Source organism: Sparus aurata, chromosome 2, assembly GCF_900880675.1.
Source record: "Sparus aurata chromosome 2, fSpaAur1.1, whole genome shotgun sequence".
Taxonomy (NCBI): Eukaryota; Metazoa; Chordata; class Actinopteri; order Spariformes; family Sparidae; genus Sparus; species Sparus aurata.
In genome coordinates, this window is record NC_044188.1 from 30,298,406 (window position 1) to 30,323,453 (window position 25,048).

Genomic DNA, 25,048 nt, shown 5'->3' on the forward strand with positions numbered 1-25,048 from the left:
ACGCTTGGTGAGCTGGTGTTAACAGCTGGATGCTTTCGGTTCAGATGTTGAATCATTGTTGACGTGCTGTTGTGGTACGCCAGTTCTGCTTTGCAGTAGACACATTGCAATTTGTTATCTTCTTTTTTAAGTATGAAATGATCCAAAACTTTGGACATTCTCTGTCTTTTACAGACAGTTTCTTGGCTCTCCGCTAGGGCTGCACAAAAAATCGTTAAAAAATCGCGATCTCGATTCACACATACACGTGATCTTATTTCTACACATAGCGATTCTGAAGCATTTTATATCTCGAGCTGAATCACAAACAAATGCTCCTATTTTCCTCCCGGATTTTTCGAAGCGCCCCCAAACGCAGCACTGCCGCTGCCTCCTCCCTCAACCTGTGGTAAAGCATCTTTACAACACGGGATTCAGCGGAGGAAGCCCGCCTGCAGTTAAGTGTATGGAAGGAGTGAGTGAGAGGCCGTTTTTAGACGGGGCAGCAAGCCGCCAATCTGCCCGTCTTTTGGACGGCTAGGTCCACGGTTTTAGACAGAGGGCGGCAAATTGAGAGTCTGTTTAGGTCCACCGATTTCCCGCCTCAGAGGGTACACTTATTTCCACCTCGCCTGCTAGATGAGCAACTGGACAGCCGCTGAGATCCGGGAGATGCTAGTTTCTCCTGGATCTCTAGCTGTTTCGTTGTGTTAGCTTGTTGTTGTAGCGCAAGCTAGAAACGGTCGCTACTTTCAAAGTAAAAGCCCCCCGCTAAGAACCCAGTTCTAAACTACAATGGGGTGCAATGTAAAGCTCTTATTTTGAAGACAAATTTGTTGTCAACTGTTCCCAGCCCAACTTCGGGCTTCATGTCACGTCACATGTTTACTCGATGAATATTACGCCTCCGTTTTAGAAAGCCGATCAAAGCAGCTATCACATATCACCTAGCCAAAGATACGGCCCCAATAAACACTGTACAACATGAGGGATTAAAGGATTCCCTCTCATCTTGGAGACATTTTTTTTTTTTCTTTTGTAAAAATCATTTCTCATCCAATGATAGAACTTGAACAAAACAAAAAAAACCATTGCTTTGGCAGAGGCATATGCCTCTGCCATACTACAATGTTTTTTTACTCATTAGTGCAATAAACATTTTGTGAAAAAATCGTGCCAGAGAATCGTGATCTCAATTCTAAGCACAAAAAATCGTGATTCACATTTTTTCCAGAATCGTGCAGCCCTACTCTCCGCCATCGTGCCAACTCTGAACGTAGCCGTGTGTGTCCGCAATAACAGTCCGTGTTGAAAAATGATCCCTGAGCTAAGCAGGCCACATAACGTGGGTGATAGGAATTAAACGAAGCCTTGAGGCAGAGATTTTGCTTCGACCATTTTTTGTAATCGAATTATTCGAGTAACTCGAGTAATCGTTTCAGCTCTATAATATATGTGTGTCAAAGTATGTGAGTGACCACAGTCTGTACTCTCAGAGGCCACTCTGACCAAAAGGAGTAGTCCTCTGTGAACACACCTTTAAAATAGCTATCAGTGGTCTGCTAGTAGAAGTTATAAGTGTGCAGTTAAACTTGCTGAACTGTTAAATTATTCTCAACCTGCTGTACATAAACATGACAGAAAGGTGATATTAGGGTCAACATCATTATAACTGAATGTTTCATGGCGCTGGAGGAAACCGACCAACAAAATTCTGCACTGGATCAATAGTAAAAATTTGTAGTGGTCATACATCTAACAAATATATTTGTAATTATTGATTCATTTGCTGAACACCACAGCTTCTCAGTATCGTTTTTTATCACATGACTGTTTTGAATCATTTACTAGCCAGTGCGGCAGCAAGCCTTGAAAGATTTACTCACTAAATGTAAAATCTACCTTCTCTTTTAAGCCTGTTGGGTGCTAATTTAGGACCCTGTAAATAGCATCTACAGGAAAAGTCATAGCCTATATTAAAATATTGATCTCAGGAATTGCACCAGCTGCCTGTTGCTACTACTAACAAGGTTAATGGAAGTCCTGAGACTAGACCAAATAAGCTGAAAGACACTAACATGCTTTCTAGTCCAGAGTGGGAGTGCAGAGTAAAGACACAATTCTTTGTGGGTAACCATGAGCAAATTACACATTCCTAATATAAAGAATCTCATTGTGCAGCTTTAAGGAACTAACTGATTACCAAAATATTGCGATTGTTAAGAGAGTACTTTTCTGTTATTTCAGCTCTTAACAGAAGAGCTTAGTTTGCATCGCAGGTTTAGCAAAAGAACCCTGAATGTAATTACAGAAATCAAACTGTGCAGTCCTGTCCTGAGCTATGCTGTTAGCCTCCAGGAAGTATACATATTGGGAGCACGTTCGTTTGTTCATCAGTAGCATGAGCCTGCAGGTTATCTAGTTGTGAGTAGTGATGAAGCATGGGCTTTTTGCTATTTTACAAACAACCTCTGCCATCTGTCTCTGCTTCAGCAAAGAGAGAGAGTCAGTGCAGCATGCAGGGAGGGGGGAGAGAATCTACAGTTTAATTAACCATGGCTTATCTAAATCCTCCTTTCTGTAAATTCCATTGTAGTGAATGGAACACTTTATTGGCCACGGTCATATAACATAAGTACGCAAACACACACACACACACACACACACAGCTTTGCTAACTCACTGATGACTCCAGAATGACAGGATGCAGGACAAATCCTCTGTGGTCACGTCAAATTATATTTCATAACAGACAGACACACAGACACCCACCTCTTAGCCCCACTGTTGGAATGTACTCTGCTGACTAATGCCTCGGCCAGTCCCAAAAATAGCAGCTTTGCTTATAATACCGCCTGCTTGTACACTTGCAATTGGCTGATCCTTCGGCCGGCCTGGCAGACGTCACTACAATGAAACATCTTGGCTCTGTCTCCATAGCAACGCTATTCTTATTTTTTGCGGGATGGAACGCTAGAGGACATGGTGACATCACAGTGACAAGGCCAAGTGTAGAGGGAGTGTGTGTGACTCAGTGTGTGAGGGAGTTTGGATCAGAGTAGTCGATAGTGAATGACTTGGAGCAGATGTGACTTTCACACGAGGACCATCATCCCATGTTCACGTAGAGGTCGATTCAGTTTTTAGATCAAGATTTGACTCTTGTTTAAAGGCAGCATTTGGAGCATCAATGGATGCCAACACTAATAGCTGCACTGATAACATTATTTTCGGTGAGTTAGCAGCCCTATGGGGCAGGGTCAAGCAGCTTTATCCGGCTTTGAAAAAATGTTGAGGAAACATCACACTGGAGGGATTTGATCATGTGGGTATGTTCAGTGATGAGCATTGTTTAAAATGGAAGTCAATGAAACCAAGATGTGACATTATGTTTCAATAAGCAGTCTCCTGAGTATAAATGAAATGAGGCAGTTTAAAGCAGCTTCTAACACTGAAGCAGAACAGGACACCACAAGTGAATGAGGAATACAGTACTTACCACTGTAGACAGTTTACACAGGTGCATTATTCCAAAAATGTGGTTACACAATGGTAGATTTATAGTCAATTAAACCGTAGCTAGTTATTTATTATTGTTAACAAACAATAAAATGCTTTATAAAAAAATTACAAATCAAGACCTATTATTATTTTTCATTTTTCCATTCCCTTCAGTATTTTTGCATTTCAGTGGTTTTGAAAGTTAAAAGGTCTAATGTCCAAGCCAAAGAGAGCTCCTCTCTCCCACAGAAAACACTGCTCCTGAAGTACCCGAAAAGCCTCAACAGAAGTGTCTGAGCCAGTCTCTGCCAAAAAAAAAACATGTTTTATTTAGGGCCGGGACTCAATTAAAAAAATTAATCAAATTAATCAGAGGCTTTGTCATTAATTAATCGAAATTAATTGCATTTTAATCGCATCTAAATATTTGACCTGAGAACAGTGAGAAGCAATTTTTTTCACATGGATTTTAGTATACCATTGAATAATGACTGAATACAGAAGCTTAAGCAACAAAACATTGTTTGGGTTTTTTTTTTCAAGACCAACAGACCAGTGCAATTTTTGCCATAAAGTGTAGTAATAGCTTATTTAGGAATACATTTCAGAGATTCAGGTAGCCTATAGGTAGGTAGACCTTCTGTAAACTATAACACTTTGTTTTTAAGTAAAACACAATACTTTCAAGTACATTCAGAACATTGGAAACCCTGACTATTGGAAAACATCTATCTTCAGAGGCCATAACAGACTTTAACAACAGTTGATCTAAACAAATCAATTCCAGTCCAACTCTCTGTAAATAACCTTGGCCAAAACAATAAACAGTTCAACATAAAGTGCCAGTTGCAACAACAACATAATAAATAGTTGCTTAGCATTTAGGTGATATCTGAGGCTTGATATGCTGCGGTGATACGCAAACTCCTTCTTGCATAATTTGCACACAACCGTGCTCTTATCTACGCTGCCATCCGTCCGCTTTTTAAAACAAAATTTCCCATCCACGGGGCCAACCAGAGCAGTCTCATCTGCTTCTTCGTTCATTGTTGTTGTCTGAAGTCATGAACGCAGTGTTGGGCAAGCTACTCGAAAAAAGTAGTGAGCTAAGCTACAAGTTACTCTACATTAAATTAAGCTTCACTACACCAAAGCTACTCCCCAGAGAAATGTAGCAAGCTAAGCTACAGCAAAATGGCAAAAGTAGCTTAACTACATCAAAGCTATTTTTTTTTATATTGGAACAACTTCATTCCAAGTCAAAGCTATCGTTCAATTGTTTATTAAACAATAATTTGTGCTTTCACTATTTTGTATATTTTATTATTCAACTATCAATGCACACTTAATTCTAACATCCATGGACAGTCATTCACCTTGCTACCACAGCAATATCCACCTGACTTACACTAATGGACAGTGTCCTACACTGTAGCATATTAACATAATTAAACAGCAAATAGTATATTATAGTTGTAGTTTTCGTTAAGGTTCTCTTGTCTTCTAGTTTCAGCTTTATAATTTATATTTGATATTTGAGTTAGTCTATTTAGTTATTGTATATAATTCAGCCTTTAATTGTATTTGTTTCTTTTACCTACCTCATTGTTTTTGGATTTTGATTTATGTCAAGTGGCTGTAACACTTTAATTTCCCTTTGAGATTAATAAAGTACTCTATCCATCAACCAGTGTCTCATATAACTGGCAGTTTCAAAAGTGCTATTTTTATTAGGCCCACTCTGTAGTAGTAGCTATATCTACATACATTTTAAGCTGGTTAAAAATGACAAAAGTAACAATTCAGAGTAATGTTTCTCTGTTACTGTATTTGTTTATTATTCAAGTTTGTCTTTTGCATCCCTCGGGATCAACTCGTCTCCGTCCTCCTCACCCTCTGCCATCTTTCCATCAAGTAACGTAACTCACTCATGCTAACCTGTCTGTATTCCCGTGCAGCAGAGACGTTGTATGCAAGGATTAGTCCGTGGTGTCACCGTCATACCGAAGTGCTTCTGTCGGCTCCACATACACGGCCATGTGTGGCGGTGGCATCACCGACTATCCTTTCATTTCAGACCGCAACAGAAAGCTCCGCTGCGCTGAACTTCAGAGGTGTTCATAAAAATGTAGCTTGTGTGGACGCTACCGCACTACTTGGTCAATAAAAGAGCTAAGCTACTGAAAAACTATTTCATTCAGAAAGTAGCGACGCTACCACCACGCTACTGAGAAATGTAGTTAAACTAGTAACGCCGCTACTTGTAGCGACTTTACTGCCCAACACTGCATGAACGCTATGCATGAACGTTTGTTGGTGCTCCAGTATAATCGGTATCCCTGAAACTCATCCAGTGAGAAACTTTCCGCGGTGCAAAAATTAGTGCCATTACAATGCGTTAATTTTTTTAACGCGTTATTTTTTGTGTAATTAATTAATCGTAATTAACACGTTAAAGTCCCGGCCCTAGTTTTATTACATCTGGAGAACAAGCCTGTGGGCCAGAGCAGCACTATAACATTTCATTAAAACACTGTTTTGTGACACATTTTACTTTTATAAAATAATTGCAGTTCTTGCGACTTGGATATCAAAATGAGTCATGCTTCAATTGCAATTTCGATTTTTTTCAGCAATTAACTGTGACAGAGCCTACCAAACACACAGTGCTTGCTTAGCGTGTCAAGTAAAACTAACTAAACAAATATGTATGTTGAAGAAAAAGAAGCAGCCTGGGACATTTTGATCACTTTCACACTAAAAACCATCTGAGGGAGAAGCGGTGGCGAGATGGGAGGAGGTGGAATAAAGCAGCCACAGCAGTAATAACAGCTTTACTAACTGATATATGACTATTAATAATACTAAAAGTATAATAATTATTATTATTATTATTGTTCACACACCACCAACTCTAGTCCTTGACTGCAGACTCAGTGACTGCAGTATCACATGCTCCTGAAATACATTCCCACCACTTTTCAATCCTTTCTACATCTGAATATTTCCTGACTATCTAAGTAACTAAGTTACAAATAAAATACTAACATTGCTATTCAAAGTGCTATATATCTTAAATATCTCAATGTCAAATGAAACGGCTAAATAATCTTACAAACAACACGTAACAACAAAATCATTAAATATCTAAGAATCTTTTGACTGCTACAAAACAATGTGGTAGTAGAACTAGTACTTTTTACACCACAATTTTCTATTTTCATTGAAAACATATTAAAATCAGGATGATGTGAGCTTTGTTAGGGTCTGTACCAAACAAACATATTTTCTTACATCCGGAGAAGAAGATCGATTGGCCAGGTCATCTCTGCAACACTACAGTACTTCCTGCTAACTTATAATGTTCAGTCTGATCATTATTATTATTATTATTATTATCATTTGCAGTTGCCAATTTATTTATAAAGCAGAAAGAAGAGTGATTATGTACTCAAAAGAGATTGTTGTTTCTTGTAGAAGATAAAGTGAAAGAATGGAAGAAATAAAGAGTACCAGAGCGGATATATCATACCAACAGTCACAAGAAGGAACATACATTTACTGTTCACAGTGTGACTCGTTCCATGTGAGCAGACTGATAGACACAAAAGAGGCAGCCCAGGGGGATAACTTTGCAAAAATGCTCTGATCATAAATAACAGAGGCAGCTCAGGCAACTAGCAAGCTGCTTTTGAAATCCTACTCCTCTTAGGCTAAAAAGCATGCCGAACAGAGAGGCTTTCCACGGGCCAGGTTGAACTGCTTCCTAAAGCTAGGAATAAGAGACAGCGGAAATGTCCCTTGGCGTGTGCCCAGCTTGGTGGAAGTAAAATCTCTCTATCCACTGTGCTCAATTAAGTCAAAGATGTGGGCCTGCTGGCCTGAGGGAAGGGGGCTGGTGTTGGAGCAGAGGAAATGGGTCAAAGCAAGGTGAGGAGGCTGGAAGAAATGGATAATCCCTCATTATGGCTTTCCTTTCTAGGGTGACTTAATAGGGAAACAGAGGAGGACAGCAACAAACTAGATTAAGAGAGAAAGATTCTGCATTTGTTCCTGTCTGACAAACATGACACTGCTCAATGAACTTTGGCCTTCAGACGGTAGATTAAACTGTGCAGCATGCATTCTTTGTTAACATCAAGCTTAGTCTAAGAAATGTTAAGTGTAGCAAATGCCTGACATGCATTACTGTAGCCTCGGACATTAGCTGATATTGATCAGAAGCTTAGGACAGGAAGGATTTCAGGCTCAACTGACGGTTTTAAGGCTACATTCTTGTCATAAGGACATGACTGTGGGAATGCATTTACATGTTTGTTGAAGCCTATTAAAGCTATTTTTACCTGGAAGCCTTGCACTTGATGATAGCATTCATGAGAACCATTTGCTCTTGAATGTTTTAATTAAAATAAGAACAATATTTTCACATCTCTTACTTTTGATCTCTGAGTTTTGTAAAGTCATTATCCATCAACGTTTTTAATAAGTGACTGAAAGCTGAGGTGAAATTTCTGACATACAAGCTCCAATTCATATTTTCTTTTTGATGCTAATGCAGCAATAACAAGTAGTGCTATGGAGCAATGTATTGATGATAATAGGGTCTCCATCTGTTTAAACTGTGCACATCCAAACATGCGCGCACAAAAAACATGGTTGTAAATGATGCAAAAATACGGAAGTGAAGAAAAAAACATTTAATGGATAAAGTCAGATGTTACCTGTGCCTTCTCTTGGGTGAGGGTAGGCCTCAGCAATATGGCAAAAAAGTTTCATACCTGCTGATATCGATAATAATTATTGATCTTTTTTACTGACCAGGAAACAAAAGGTCGAATTCAACCTCTTTATTTTGAATTTAACCACTGTATAAAATCACACAGGTTACGTTAACACAATAATGAAAATGAATGGGTTGTGCTTATGTTTTTCTCACGGTTGGTGAAAAAACACTTGGCCATCAGCAGAACTGGTGAGGCGCATTGTGAGAATTAGCTGCTGCGCCGACCACTTTGGCTGGTGCAGCAGCAGTGAGTGAGCCTTGCCACACTTTGGCAGCAAAGAATGGCACCACAGGATGAGTGACACCCGAGAGGAGCAGCACAAGACTGGGACAGAGGCTGAAAGGGCCGATGTGTTTGCCGGCAAGGCTGCAGCTTGTAAGCCACTGTATCATACCACAAGAAATGCACAAATGACTACTGTGTGAGTTAATAGTTTAACAGGTGGAGCATGGCTGGTATAGTGAGAAATAACCTGATGCCACAGCTCCTCAGTAATCAAAACTTCTTGGAGATGTGCGGAAATAACAAGATCCAAGCACAAATGATAAAGCTTAATGAAAACCCACAAGGGGAGCTTATTCCAAATGATTAATGAGTGCACAGGAGCATTCTGAGGTTCACTGTACCATCTGCTATGAAGTTTAACAAGACATGCAGGTTAAGTTAATTGGCAATCCTAAATTGGCTGTAGTTGTTAATGTCTTTTAATGTGTACCAACCTCTTGCCTCAAAGTCAACTGGGATGGACTCAAACTCCAGCAACCCTCCAAATGATAAGCATGATGAATATATATACCTATGGTGTTAAAGAATGGATCCTCTTCATAGTGTATATGAACAAAGAAAATAAATACAATTCACAGTACTTTCATATCAATGTATTAGGTGCTTATGTTACACCCTTATGCTGGAGTTGGCCCAAAAAAAACTATTGATCGGCAATAGTCCATAGGTTTAAAATTCCTCTAAGGCAGCTTTCAACCACCATTAAAACTAAAACTCTCCACTGAAACAACCCTGTTCTAGTCCTGGAAACTCACAGAGCTGGTTTAAAATCAATGTGGATGGTTAATATCTAATTGCAGTATTGGCAATGCTCGAATAATATGCCTCCAATACCAAAGCAATAACACGTACAACTTTCTCCCCCTCAATGCTCTGCATGTGCCTCCTGGTTTGTAAACTAAACTTTACACTACCAGCAGCAGGATGCCTTGGTCCACCTGGCACTGCCGAATGCCAACTGCTGATTGGCTGGCTGCTGAGAAAGAACAGCAGAACAGTCTGTTCTGACCTGTCCCTCTACTTGGCAGACCATCATAAACAATCTCTCTCTCACTCTCTATGAGTTACCTTTTTGGCTGCTGTTTCTCCCATGTGAGAAAAGGTGACACTTTTGCTCACATACCAGCTTATGTGTGTGTGACTGTGCAGACACACACTCAATGTTGCCGCCTTATTGGGAAAGAGAGACATCTATGTATTTCTTCCTTCTGAAAAGCACACAAAGGGATGAAATCAGTCATCGGAGCTTGTGGAGTCAATGTTGGGTCACGTGTTTCCCACACTTACATGCAAACAAGTAAACAGTGAGATCCTCTAAGAATGGCTGTCTCTCTGAGAAATACAAATAAATATAGCCTATGATCCTATGAACAGGGCCAATGAGTAACATTTCACTAGATCGACGGCCGTGAGAAGACACTGTCCACACACCAGGGGTATCACACTAGCATCCAGCATTGTATAGATAACAGTCTGAGAACATGTAACCATAAAGCAATGCACTGGCTTCTTACATAACTGCTCTGTTCATCTTCACACATCTCCAGTTATGCATTTCTCCAACAGGAAAAAAACAAAACCACCCTCAGTGGTAAAATTGTTAACTACTAGCTAACAGGCTGTTATGCTGAAGCCTGGACTTCATATTACAACACCCTGCTGATGAAAATCACATCACTGGTTTGACAAGTATACGGAAAATAACCAAATACTTACAGTATGTGTAACAAATCACCTCCACATTGTATACAGTATAGATACCATATAACTCGCATAGGAAAGGGAAAAAAAGTGATTCCCACTGAAGTCAATGCCAGTGTGGTATTCTCAGGCTATATCTGGTAGTATTTTTCTTTCGTATAAAAGGAATTAAAAAATATATACAATCTTCAGTGAACACATATTTCAATAAACCAACTAACCAACCACAGATTGACACAGAAAATATTTTGTTCTGACAGACATAAAACTTGATATAACCTTAATGTACATACATGTACACATATATATGTACACATATGTTCACCATATTATAATATACAATGAAATAAAACAATATACAGACATTAATATTGCTATGTTGATTCTGACTCAACTGACAGACTTTGTTCTTGATAAATTAAAATTATTGGATTGGATGATTACAATTGTTTGCAATTGATTTTCTGTCAATCATCTAATTGAGTCATCATTCCAGCATTAGCTTTAAAACTACTGAGCAAGATTAGAAAGTTACAGCAGAAAGCAACCTTTGGCCTTCCAGCTGTCAGTGCTGGTGTGCCGAGAACATGCTGTGCAGAAACACGCACGATATCACAGATAACCACACACACTCGCAATTGCACATACATTTTCCTCATGCACAAATTCATGTGTCCACTTACTAAGAGAAAGACAGAGTACCTTACGGTGGTTTGTGGGTGGAAGGAGTGGAGGACGGATGACAAAGAGCAGAAGGAGAAGGACAGGACAGGAAGAGCAGGTGGACTATAACAACAAGGCTGAAAGCGTGCCAAGCAGCCAGGCCTGGCCTGTACTAAAGTATATTCTAGTGTGATGTCTCATTACATAACAGAAGCTGGCACACGGCAGCTCCACTCCACACTGTAGCTTGGGAACATACACACACACACACGCACACACACATACTTGCAGCAGGAAGACTCCAGTGACAAACTAAGCAGTTCCTTTTCATCCTCTAATAGTGGGCTTTCAAATTTCACCTTCAATTTCACAATGCACGCGCAATTTAATTTCCCCTGCTGTAAACAAGGAATTGACAGCAAGGAAAAATTAATAATACATTATGTAAAAATTTGCTTCAAATTGGGGGCAGTATATTACCAGAGTAACTGCTAACTGTCGCTGTCATTAGCAAATTGGCTCAGTTAGCCGTGCAGCTAGCGGTCCAGTTGGGGAGCTCGGCTGGCTGGTTAGCATCTTAGCTTCAGAAGATATCTCTTTAAAACAATCAAGGGGCATTAAAATTCTTATTTCATCAGATTCAAATTCTTTCTTTGAAAATTTTAGGTACTTTATGAAATGATGAAAAAAGAAAAATTCTTACATATTGGACCTTTAAGTCAAAGACAACACACAAGGTCTCTTGTTGTCAGCAGGGCCATGCTAAGCATCAGACCCATCACCAAACTTAATATTACACAGATTATGACAAGTTATTGGTTTGCTGAAATTACCTTTCTTACACATCAGCATCAAATCATTACTAACAGTTCCAATTTCGTTCATGTGGTTAACATGTTTGATGTTATATTCAATTTTAATTATTGAAATCAGCTCAGTGTGGAAAGACTTTTTCAGAGGAAAAAATATTTTACAATCTTTCCCACCATGATAATAAATAAACTCATCAAAATAATTACATACATTTACCCTGTGGAGATGTTTTGTCTACAGACTGAACTAGCTTAAACACACTGATTTTCTGTACATTATGTACTCAGACCTACATTTGTGTGTATAATCTATGTGGCTGTTTGTCCATATGGAAACAGCCGGGGGCAAAATTCATATCCATGATATTCTAGGGCATAAAAAGACCAGAAAGGGTCAGTCCTTTATTTATTTCCATTAGAGGCCTACAATGGAATACATAAGAGCAGTGTAGTAGGAGCAACTGTAGCCTATGAGGGGGATTAAATGGTGGTTATATAACCAGTGACCTGCCAGTGCAGGCCTACTGATCCTGACACAGTGGAGTACAGCGGCTTAAAAGAGCGGCTTACCTCTGCAAATGACTCACTTCAACGTTTAACTGGTCATCCTTGACAAGATACAGTGAAATAACTATCTGTGTCCTCTTTATAGTGACATCAGCCTCGTTTCTGCCTACAAGGAACCATAGCTCTCTTACTAAATCTGTGGACCCTGTTTCCAATTCCTGCTCACATTCACAGATATTATCCTGGTTGAGCATGGAATACTAACCCGTGGAATTGTATTAAGTAGTGAGCTTTACATAAATTCAGCATCATTTGACACGTTAATGAGCCCTTTAATATGCGTTTTAATCTTACTGTATGTTTACACTGCTTGTTACCACCCACCGAGAATCATTGACAGGAGACGGTGGACCACACGAGCACCGATTTCACAATAAGCAACTAAATAACTGCTGTTTGCTATGTTATACATGGCTCTTTTCATGGTTACTACCAGACAATTCACAAATTATCTTAACGACGGCCTTGTGAGTTATGCAGCTTTGCCAATAGGATAATAATAATACGATTTAAAAAAAGAGCCAGATTTTTCAATGGAGTTTGGTGTGCCGTTCTGTGTGAGGCAGAGATAACGGGACGCAGCGGGCACCATCTCTTACCTTTGCTTGGTTTATTAGAAGCCCCACGAAAGTTGACACCAGCACCGAGCCGGACATGCTGCCTTTTCTCCGCATCTCTTGCTTCAGAAACGGGAAAGCGGCCGCCGGCGGCTCCTCGGATACGGTCACCGTGTAGGACTGTCGCATGCTCGGCATGCTGGCGGAGGAACGAAGCCAAGGACTGGTGTGAGTTATTCAGACGAGAGCGAGTGATTTCCGAGCGCTCCTGCTCCGCTTGACGAGCCGTTCTCTGTTGCAGGAATTAGACGTTTCACTCCGTTTTCCGATAGCCTCTCTGCCTGTTGTCATTCATTCATTCATATCACGGCACCAGCCTCACAAATCACGCCGGAACAGAGGACCTGTGGCGTTCCCCTTAAATCACTCTACTTACCCCTATTGCGAGCGATAAAGCGCCGGTAACACCGATAAAGACTAAATAACTACCAGTGAGCCACCGAGTGTTGAGCCATTGTACACAGCTGTGTGCAAAACGCATGCCCTGTCACTGGAGTAGCTCCGTAAACGATAATAAATACATAGTGTGCTCCCTCTCCGTTGTACAAGACTGGAGGTCTGTCTCCTCTGGCTCGGGTAAAAGTCGGCCTACAACAAACGTCAGCGACCGCCTCCAACCCTGCTGCCTACGTCACAGTCCATCCTTCTCCACGCTGCTGTGTCAAAACTGAAGGACCAAGGAGACTACTCGTCTCCACAATAATCAGGGTAAGCCCTGTTTCGTCCTCAAAGGTTTATATGCCACAGTACATTCTGCCACATACATTGTTACAGCATGAGAATGGCTACATGGAAGGCACACTGCTGTATACCTTTGACAATAGGGATATAGGCTCCTTTTTACTACAGTCTGACTCAGTGGGTCTAAAATTAGATTCTGCTGTCCTAAAATTGGTCTTTGATAAAATTCCGGTGATTCACCAGCAACAGAATAGGTGTTAAGTAGTAATTAGTCTCACTCTGTTACAATAAGAGGATGAAGACGGATGTCTGCCGCAAGTCTAGAATTCACCAGGGGTCCGTTTCACAAAGCAGGTTCAACAAACTCTGAGTCTAACCCTGAACTCTGAGTTGATCTACTCTGAGATAGGAAACTCTGAGTTTTCGGTTCCAGAACAGCAGATTTGAGTTAGTTTGATCAACTCGGAGTAGTTTAACCTGGAGTTAAGCACGTGCACCACAAGTATAAAAAGACAGCATCAATGGAGCCCTGATTCGACGAGTCACCATGGCAACGGGGAAGAGGAGGGCTACGTTTTTCACCCCACTGGAATTGGAAATATTAATGCGCTCATACGGTGAGTTTGAGCACGTTTTTAGAAGGAAGTGTAAAACCGCTACAGCAGCAAAAGAGAGGGAGAAGGCGTGGGAGAACATTGGCGCTCGGGTCAATGCGTAATTTTAAATGTAGTCCTTTGCAATCACAATAATATTACAGGGGGAAACTGCTTGAGTGGTAGCCTATTAATTTATTTAATTTAGGTGCAACCCTGGCTGAGAAGCGCACTTGGCTGCAGCTTAAGTTGAAACATAAAAACATTGTTCAAACAGGTAAGACCTCGGCATAATCTCATGGGGGTAACTCATTTTGATCATGTTTTACATTGTTAATATTAAGTGGCTGTTTGACTGTACAGTTGTTTTATCCCCAACATAATGCTGTTTTCACACACATAAATGTCTTCTCATCTATATCATGTTCTGTTAAATAATTAAGCCTATTTAAACTAACACAGACTTCTACTCAGCCAACAGAAGAACGCAGATGCCCGTAAAACGGGTGGTGGCCCAGCACCGCCACCTCTAACGGAGGCAGAGGAGCTGAAAATGATAAAAATGGGTAGTAGCCGTTTCAGGGCGAGGCACACTTTTCTGACCGCTCTGCAAACAGTTGCCTTGCTCAAGTGCTCTGCATCTCCGACGTTGTATAAAAAACTCCCATTTGCAAAAAAAAAACGCAGCGCAACACACAATATCTGCTGGGATGTGAGAGCATGACTTCGGTTGGTAATGTTGGAAATGTAAGGACAGATTAGGTTGTGTATGTAAATGATGGACTGTGACGTGAAACGGTACCGCTCAAAAAGATAACTGTCTGGAAATGCAAGAACATCTATGTACGGTCTGATAATCATCTCCCGACGAATATTTAATTCTCTGCGCAGTAATGCTGCACCTTCATCCACGGGATCATTATCAAAAGGACATGCCATGGTAGTGAAAATAGTCGCCACCTAACATAACTTCTAATGTAGCCCTACTGACTGATTTTTGCAATGATTTTCTCAAAAAACAGACGGCAGAACTATACTACGCCAAAACTCGCCTGCTGACTGAATGAATGAGGAAATCAAATAGCGTGTGTGGCTGAAAGAGGGCGGAGACAGAGAGAAACTCGAGGTTTGTTGAGAAAAACCTGGTCCTGACCAGGTTAGTTTCACAGAGTATGTTACCATGGTAACTGACCGAGAGCTTAAGTTACCTCTCTTTGTGAAACAGGCTAGAGTTACCCCTCTTTCTCTGGTTTGAGTTACCTCCCTTTGTGAAACGGAAAACTCAGAGTTTCCCTCATTTCAGGGTTAACAGACTCAGAGTTTTCACTAAACCTGCTTTGTGAAACGGACCCCAGGATTGCCCGAGTATAGGCAGTTTATCGAATCAAGTGCAGTTACACCTGTCAAGGGGTAAAATCAACAAAAAAGATCCCTCACCTCGAGTCTCTGGGAAAAACATCATAGGGTCCATAACAAGCTGCCTATTAATTATTTTTGAGGTACAGTTTACAAACAGCACAACACAACAATACAAAACAGGCATATAATCACCTGTACTAGTTTAAAATGGCAAAGTTGTAAAAGCTAACCAGTAGTCATGGAACAGCTGGAAACTCAACCTAGTCGCCAGGTTGGTTAACATTTCTGTCCCTCATTTCTAACATCACCTGTGTTTGCAATGACAAAATATAATGTTTTTTAGGACCATGTGTGGCCACCAAAATATATTTCAAACCTAGACATGATATGTTCCTCACCTTAAAGAGATATTCTGGCATAAGTTTAATCCATGGTCGAACACACCGCGACACCGAGTAAGACCCCCCATCGACTCGTCAGGGCTTCCCCACAACGAGCAAGCTGCTGCAGGAGAGTGGTGAGTTGTGTTGTCTTTTCATTAGAAATCCGGCAAGGCTAGCCAATGTTTGATGCCTCGAACTATGTGCTGGGACCCTATTTGTACTGTTGCTGTTTGGTGCTGTTCTGAGCATTATTTGTGGCTATGAGTGGCTTTTTGATGGCGGTTTCTTGGTGGAGGCATAGACTGCAGTGTAGTGTTGCACGGTAAACTGATACTAGAAAGGTAGCGCGGTACCCAGCCATTAAAAACAATACTTTTTCGCGTTTTATTAGTATCGGTACTTTATGAACTTGGTGCGACAGCGGGGCAGCGTGTCTGTGTGCAGCTTCTCTCTGCTTCCTCACTGCCTGCAGCCAGAGTGTGCGTAGTTTCACAGTGACGGACAGTCACGCAGCAGAGCGAGACAGTGCTAGGGGTGGGCGATACTGCAAATTGTGGTATCGATCTGATACCAAGTAATTACAGGGCCAGTATTGCCGATACCAATACCGATACCGATACTGATACTTTTTACTTGAAAATTCCTGAACATTGAGTGGTTTAGTACTTTTGCATTTAATTAGTTGACCATGATTATGATAACGATAAAACACAAGACAAAGATTTTAGCCAAATAAGAAAATTATATTTAATTTAATTAAATCTATAACCTATCTGCATGTAGCCTAAATAGAAATACTGATGTTCCTTCAACAGATACACAAAAGTGTTATTATATTCTGCCATATTCAAACTTCAGGTTTGAGGTAGGCTCTATATCAATATAAGTATATATTTTTGAGTTCCAGTTACAGTGAACCTGAGTGAGAGAAGTGAAGAGGGGTGCTGCGCTCACACAAACTCTGAAGGAATACGAATGCTTTGCTGAATTTACGCTCGTCAACGTCAGTCCCGGGGGGGGGGGGGGGGGGAGAGACACGGACGGACGGACAGACGGTCATCAACTCCGTCAGCCGTGGGACGGACGGACGCTCATCGCCATCAGCCGGGAGCTCCTAGCCGTCAACCGGGGGACGGACGGACGGACGCTCATCACCGTCACGCGCGGAGTATAGCGGCGCTGACCTAGTGGTATAGCGGCGCAGCGCCGCTGTTCCACCGTCTGGGGAGAACCCTGCCATTACATGTGCTGGTGTTCTCAAGTATGCTGGTCAACAACACCACTAAGTCAATCAGTACTAGTAATATAATCATAGCATGTACATTTTTGTCAATAATTTATAATGTATATTGTAATTTATATTATTAGAATATGGTCTGATTAGCACAGACCTCCACCAGGTCTGGGTCAATTGTGTTGCACTTTAGTGCACTAATGTAGTTGCAGGCTAATAATCCAGGGTTTGAACTTTAACATCATGAAATGCAAATTGCAAAATTTCCCTTTGTGGGATGAATAAAGTATTATCTTATTTTATGAATTGCCAGACTTACAGTTAATGTCATGTATGTTCATTATTTTTATGCTAAATAAAATTGTAGTTAACGTGCTGTTAATTTTTTTCTACTATGGAAAATCAGGTTATTTAATAATCTCTGAGAGCAAACAAGACAAATGAACAAAACAAGAAGACACTTGTCTTCTTGGATACAGAGATGCTTGTAACCAGATTGGCAGCTAAGTTAAATAGCTGCATAATCATTTCATTGTTGTTCTAACAGGTTAAGTAGCTATAAAGCTCAGCAGCTTTTACAAAAAAAGTTGTTGTTTTTTTACTGTGTTTTAATAAGAAGAAATAAGTCATTTTAAGTTTCACAATCTGTCATCTAATATTTTATTCCATTACTTTTGATGATGTTTTAGTTTTCCGCCGTGGTATTGTTTCAGTATCGGTATCGAGATATTTTAGGGAGGTATCGTACCGAAGTCATATTTTTGGTATCATGACAACACAACTGCAGTGTATTGTTATTGTGTGGTCTTTTCGGAGGTTGCAAAAACTACATAAGCTAGTGGTTGGAAAACTTGATCTCTCAAGGGGAGTCTTACTCTGTGTCACGGTGTGTTAGACCATGGATTAAATTTAAGGCAGAATATCCCTTTAACTGAATAACCAACCCGGATACGTAACGTTATAACATGAAGACATGAAAAGTTTCACCACATTCATGGTTTTCAAAAATGTTCATTGCCAACATTTTTTCATGCGTCAGGGTGGGTTAACGACATGCTGAGAGCGGTGAGCCTGAACTAAAATAAAAAAATGTGTTGAAATGCTCTGGAAAGCTGGTGGGAAACTTGTGTTTTGTTTTTGTTTTCCATCTGACTTACTGAATCACCGTGAAACTGTGTTACACTACCTCTCGAGAGATCAAGTTAGCAGACCGCTAATTTACGGAGTTTTATCAACCTCAGAAACGACCATACGACAACAAAATGGATCCAAATATAAACTGCCACCAAAAAGCCACAAATAATGCTCAGAACAACACCAAACTTCAGCAACAGTACAAATAGGGTCTCAGCACATAGTCCGGGGCATCTAACCTCCGCTCGCTTAGCTAGGGAAGCTATTGGGAAGCTAAAAACAGACTTCAACTCTCCTCCATCAGCTTCCGGGTCGGGGAAGTCCCGACGCGACGATTACCGAGTGCGGTTAGAAATGCTCAATTCCGTTCTTTCCCCTGACCTCTCTCGATAATAACTGTTATAAACTGGCAGGTAAAACACATATGAACTTTGATTGCTTTTCCATGGAGTCATAATCATACATTTTCATCCATGAGCCGCGGAACTCTACTGCACTCGGTAATCGAGTCGTCGGGACTTACCGTCAACAGGAAGCTGCTGCAGAAGAGTGGTAAATTTTTATTTTTTTTTTAATACTTTATTTACAGTTTTTGACTTTACCAAACTGTACAAAACATGTAACAACAGAGAAACACTCAAACATAAAAGAAAACAGGAGGGGCTGACAGACAGTTGTAAATTTATATAAATAAATTTACACAAAAAAATATATATATATAGTGCAATAGTTGAAGTAAAGTAAGAACCATGTGAAAAATTGAGTCAAGCATCACACCTGACACTGGGCTAGGAAGGGTCCCCAGATTCTCTCGAATCTGCTCTGTTCATTGGGTTTGTGCAGGCGTAGTCTTTCCATTTGAATAACTGATAACATCTCGCTGAGCCAATGAGAAAAGGTGGGTGGAGTGGTGGACTTCCAAGTTAGAAGAATAAGTTTCTTAGCCACCACCATCCCTAGATGCAGAGCGACCTGCGTATCGTGCAGGAGATCAGAGGTCTCAGCAGAACATCCAAAGATAGCCAGGTCATGGTTAGGCTGGATAACTCTGGAGTAGGCTTTTGACAACTGCTCAAATATAGCTGACCAAAAGTTGTGCAGTTTAGGACAGAACCAGAAAAGATGTGCTAGTGAACCCTCAGCAATATGACACTAATCACATACAGGGGACACGGAGGGGAAAATACGATTTAACTTTGTTTTTGAATAATGCAATCTGTGCAGCACCTTGTACTGAATTAACCTATAACGTGAGTTAATAGAGCAACAATGGACCCGAGACAGTGCCTTCTCCCAAAGTTCTGTCGATATTTCAGAGTTCAAGTCTTTGGCCCATGATTCTCTAATAAAATCAGAGAAAACTGAATTAGTAAAAGAACCCACAAATTTTGATATTAACTGCTTGGAGTCTGGAGGGAGCAGTAGGGCCTCGAGGAAAGGATGGGTAGTGGAGTTAGACTCAGAAAGTGGCCAATTCTCCTTAACATAGTGTCTGACCTGGAGGTAGCGAAAAAAGTGAGAATTTGGAAGGTTGAATTTATTGCTTAGCTGAGCGAATGATGCCAATTGGCCATTAATGTACAGATCCAAAAAGGTTCTAATACCCCTCTCTCTCCAGACCACAAACACCCCATCCAATCGGGCAGGCAAGAATGAATGATTCTGACATATAGGCGCATGTAAGGAGACACTGGGAACCCGGCAAGCCACTTTTATCTGATTTAGGATTCGCAAGGAGTTCTTCACAGTGAAATTTTGCTGAATTAATTTGGCTACTGGTGCGGAGTCAGAAAACAGAGGAGCTGGGAGTGAGGACATTTCAACTGCAGCAGCTTCCAGCTGCAGCCACAAAGGATTCTCCTCAGCTTTATCAGTTCCACACTTCCAATAAGTAAGAGCCCTGGAGTTGGCTGCCCAGTAGTAGTGTTTAAAAACAGGCAGCCCCAGACCACCATTTTTGGAAGGTTTTTGAAGATGAGCCTTGGATATCCTGTGTGAATTGTAACCCCACACGAAGGGCAACACAATAGAGTCAAGCTTCTTAAAAAAAGATGCATTTAAATATATGGGTAAGTTCTGGAAAAGGTACAGCAGCCTGGGTAGGCTCACCATTTTGATCGCATTAACTCGCCCGATCATAGATAGGGGCAGTATTCTCCAAGATTCAATATTTGTTTTGAGTTTTTCTAAAGATTCTGTAAAGTTAAATTTGAAGAGATTTCGTCAGTTTAAGCCCTAAATAGGTGAAACACTCCTTCATCACTCTAAAAGGCAATTTTGTCAGGAAGTCGTCAGTGAGTTGGTCAGTTAAGGGCATGAACTCACTCTTTCTCCAGTTTATGGTGTAGCCAGAGATGCTTCCAAAAGAGTTTATATATTCTAGTAGGACAGGAATGGAGACCACCGGGTCAGCTAAACAGACAAGGAGGTCGTCCGCATACAGAGTCACATGGGTCTCGGTGCTGCCTGACCTAATACCTTTAATGTATGAATGTCCTCTAATACCAATAGCCAGGGGCTCCAGCGCTATATTGAACAGCAGGGGGGACAATAGGTCCCCCTAGCGGACGCCACGCTGTAGAGTGAACGGTCCGGATCTGTCCCCATTCGTTAGAATGGAAGATTTCGGGTTAGTGTCTAATATTTTGACCCACTCGATGAAAGTGTCACCGAATCCAAATTTCTTAAGTGTTGCAAATAGATAAGGCCACTCTATCATATCAAATGCCTTATGAGCGTCCAAGGACAATATAGCTGCTCTGTTATCTTTGCCATAATCTGCATACATGATATTAAGGATTTTGCGGACGTTACAGAAGGAATACCTGCCTGGAATAAATCCTGTTTGGTCCGGGTGAATGATACTTAATACATTTTTACCGAGCCGGTTTGCTAGAACTTTTGTAATTATTTTCAGATCATAATTTAGTAGGGCAATAGGCCTATAGCTACCTGGGTCTGTTTCATCTTTGTTCCTTTTTAATAAAACACAAATATTTGCTTCACTGAGAGAAGATGGAAGCTGTTTGTTTTTAAACGTGTCTCGGATCATTCTCAACAGAGAAGGTGCGAGGACCCCTTGAAAGGTTTTGTAAAACTCTGGCCCAAACCCATCCGGACCTGCAGCCTTGCCGGTAGGGAATGCTCTGATAGCATCCTGTAACTCAGAAAGTGAGAAATCTGAGTCCAGACTCTCCCTGAAAGCCGCATCCAATTTTGGAAAGTGAAGCGAGTCAAAAAACTGATCGAAATCTTCCTGCGTGGCTGTTGATTTGGAAGTGTAAATTTCTAAGTAAAATTCTTTAAAACGGTCGTTGATATCCTTTAAATCTGTAAGCATCTCTCCAGATTCAGATTTTTTTTATAAATGGCTCTTTTTGCTTGTTCTCCTTTTAACTGCCTTGCCAGTAACTTCTGTGGCTTGTCACCGAGCTCACAGTGCCTCTGTCTAAGAATTTCCGTAGACCTGTTCAGCAGTTTGTAGCTCTTTTTCAATCTCTTCCAATCTGCCTCGCTTAGTTCTTTTCAGTGTTGCTTCATAAGAAATAATTTGCCCCCTGATATACACCTTGAGTGTTTCCCACAGTGTTGTATCATTCACCTCCCCATTGTCGTTGGTATCTAGGAACTGTGATATGTGCGTAGTGATGTGTGTTTTAAAAGCCTGGGCCCGTATTCACAAAGAATCTTAAGGCTAAAAGTAGCTCCTAACAGGCGAATTTAGGAGCAACTCCTAAAAATGATGGGTGTGTCAGTCGTAACTTTAGGACTCCTAATTTTTGAAAATAAGAGTTATTCACAAAACATTTTAAGCCTAAAAGTAGCACCTAAGTCTGGGAGACCTTAGAAGTAGTCCAGAGGACTCCTAACTCGCTAAGACCTGGTCACAGCCGAATGTTTTGGAGACGCTAAATGACAGGGAATTATTAAAACGATGTCGGATGGACCGCGAAGGGATTGAAGTTGTGGTTGAGTTGGTGAGGGACGCACTAACGTTCCCAATCAACTGAAACAATCCAATAACGCCAGAGTTAAAATGTTTGGCAACACTCCGGTATTTGGCTACGGGGAAAATGCAGCTCTTCGCACGTACTAGTATTACCTGGGGACCTCAAGTGATTTAGAAATTATCCCACCACGTCTGTGTTTCGTGCGGCGCAATCGCACAGGATAAGCGAAGTGTGTGTTTTAACTCTAATTTATTACCCCCCAGGTCAATCGCACCGGAGCCCTTACTGGAGCAGCACAACGGTTAGATATGGATATTTTTAATATAATAACTGGTGAGCCTGTTGAAAGATGGAAAAATGTTCCTTACCGCATGCTGCCATGCATGTAATCCATCTAATCATCTTTCGAGATTTCGCTCTTCTGATGAGCCTCCTGAATTTGCACCCAAAATGCTGTCAAAACTTTCATTCATAATTCCCAACGCAGCCTCCATAATTCTCGACCAGGAAAAAGGCAGAAAAAAGGTGTGGAAAACACAAAAAACCTTAAGAAAAACAAAAAACTACCCCAAATCACAGAGATGCCGATTCACATGGGACTTATATTATCACATGACTTCTGTGTTTGGTGAAATATGGTAGGAAATTTGCAGTGCGTCACTCTTTACAAATTACGCACATGGCAGATTCGCCCGGGATTAAGATCACAGACGACCTCCGCAATTATTACAAATTACTGGAGGTCCCCAGGTTATATTAGTCCTGTGCGAATAGGGCTTTTGTCAATCGGAAAAAGTTGCATTCCATCAATACACAAATTGTCTTTGACGCATGTTACAATATACTGGACATTGTTGCGAAATGGCCCGGATCAACACACGATTCCCGAATTTTAATGGAGAGTGGTTTGAGGCAGCTTTTCGAGCAAATGCCGCTTTTATTGGCAATTCACGTTTTTCTTCGCAATCTTCTTATTTGTCATTTTTGTCCAAATTATTATTTTTTTTTGGGGGGGGGGGGGGGCACTTAATTCTCCTCATAAATACATTTCTTTATTCAATATCTTTTCATAGGCTTTGTCATGGGCTTTGTAGGCAACTTCCTTATTTTCACTTCATGCATTGCGTAGCCTAAATGACTTTTCAATGGGCTGCCCTGTCACTCAACAACCAATCACCGTTGTCACCACTTCTAAGTGCGTCCTTATAAAATGACGTCATCCATAGCAACAGAGAGTTACTTCTAGTTTAGGAGTTAACTGTTTTCATGGTGACTGATAGACCTGTGAGATCCAATTAGCCCTGAGTTTCTTGTGCTGAGTGGCCTTAATGTGAGTTTCTTGTAAAAATATAATGTCAGATTTCAATGATTTCAAATGCGAAAAAACTTTGCCTCGTTTAACTGGGTGACCTAAACCACGTACGTTCCAGGAGACCAAGGACATGAAATCCTAACCCTAACCCTTATTCACATATGGTACCTTTTGCATTAAAATGAGATACAAACTTAACATTCAGTCTGGCAGCCAGTCCCAAACAAAAAACAACAACATGAACAGTTAACAAATACACCAACAAACCCCCCACCCAAAGCTTCCCCAAACAAAGCTAGTTACCCTCATCCACATCTGGGATCGCAGGTCAAAAGAGGAAAAAGTATACGTCCAACTAACTGCTCCTCATTAGCACACACACACAAAAAAAATCGACTTTAACATTGAAAATAAAAACCGCAAGAGTAAAAGTCTTAGACTCTCTTCGCCTATGATTAGAGAGGTGGGCTTTCAAAGTTTTTGATTTACAAAAGTCTTAGCCTCATCCGGATGGTTGAATGCTTTTACTTGCCCTTGGTAGTGGATGTGGAGTCTGGCTGGGAAGCGCAGCAAGTGCCATATCTCCTTCTCTCTCAGCAGCTGCATCACCCCACGGAAGCTCCACCGTTGCTCCATCACCTCCGCAGTGTAGTCGGGGAAGATTAAGATTCGGTTGCCTTCGTATTCCATTGAACTCTGCCTCCCGAGCCACAGAATCTTCTCCTTCTCCTGTGTTAGATGCACTCGTGCGATTATCATGCGGGGTCTGGATCCTTCTGCTGGTTTGGGCTGTTGTATACGATGCGCTCTGTCAATAACAACCGGTTTGGTGAAGTTGTCGTCCCCCAGCAGCTTCGGGATCAGGCCAGACACAAAATCAGTCGGCCTCCCTTTCTCCTCACCTTCCGGGACGCCAACAATTCGTATACTGTTGCGCCTGGATCTCCCTTCAAGATCCGAGAGCCTGGCCCGCAGCTTTTTATTCTCTTGCAGCAGTTCAGCGGCGGAAGCCTCCACCGCGCTGCTCGTGGTCTGCGGCCTGACTTCCAGTGGTGGTCAGTCTCTCAGTGAGCCCCGCTGGGCGGACAAAATGTTCTGAAAGCTCTGCTCGAACTTATCAAACCGCTCGTTGAAGGACTGCAAAAGCATATTTGACAATTTATGCCAAGCGAGTGGAAGCTCGTCTTCGTCGTCAGCTGGCAACTTGTCCGGTGATTTCTTGCTAGCTTGATCGCGGCTAGCAATAGACGCGGTATCGGTCAGCAGACGGCCAGCTACCTTGCCACCTCTTGTAGTTTTACTAGACATTTTTACTTTCCACTTAATGGTGGTGCAAAAAAGAAATGAATGACGACTAAAAAAGCGAGTCAAGTGTTCAAAAAGGCGGTTTTAAATAGTAAGATTTTGTGTGCCTCGAGGAGCTCCAAAAAACACGTCTACACTGCTCTCATCTCACTAGCGCCCCCCCAGAAGAGTGGTAAATTTTGTCAGCT

The 25,048-nt window shown here is 41.3% G+C and overlaps 1 protein-coding gene across 7 annotated transcripts in view; it reads right to left on the minus strand.

Moving 5' to 3' along the window:
- The window catches only part of usp2a (ubiquitin specific peptidase 2a), a 94,004-nt gene that overhangs the window by 15,499 nt on the left and 53,457 nt on the right, over positions 1-25,048 (minus strand). For 2 of the 7 annotated variants that reach the window (XM_030393057.1, XM_030393054.1), the window contains exon 1: positions 12,892-13,500. The exons of 4 other annotated variants lie outside the window; for them this stretch is intronic. In XM_030393057.1, the coding sequence (XP_030248917.1) occupies positions 12,892-13,047 (156 nt within the window). In that variant the 5' untranslated portion in view covers positions 13,048-13,500. Of the gene's footprint in view, positions 1-9,617; positions 9,657-12,891; positions 13,501-25,048 lie in introns of those variants that run through there. One more of the 7 variants, XM_030393065.1, reaches the window with a different exon arrangement.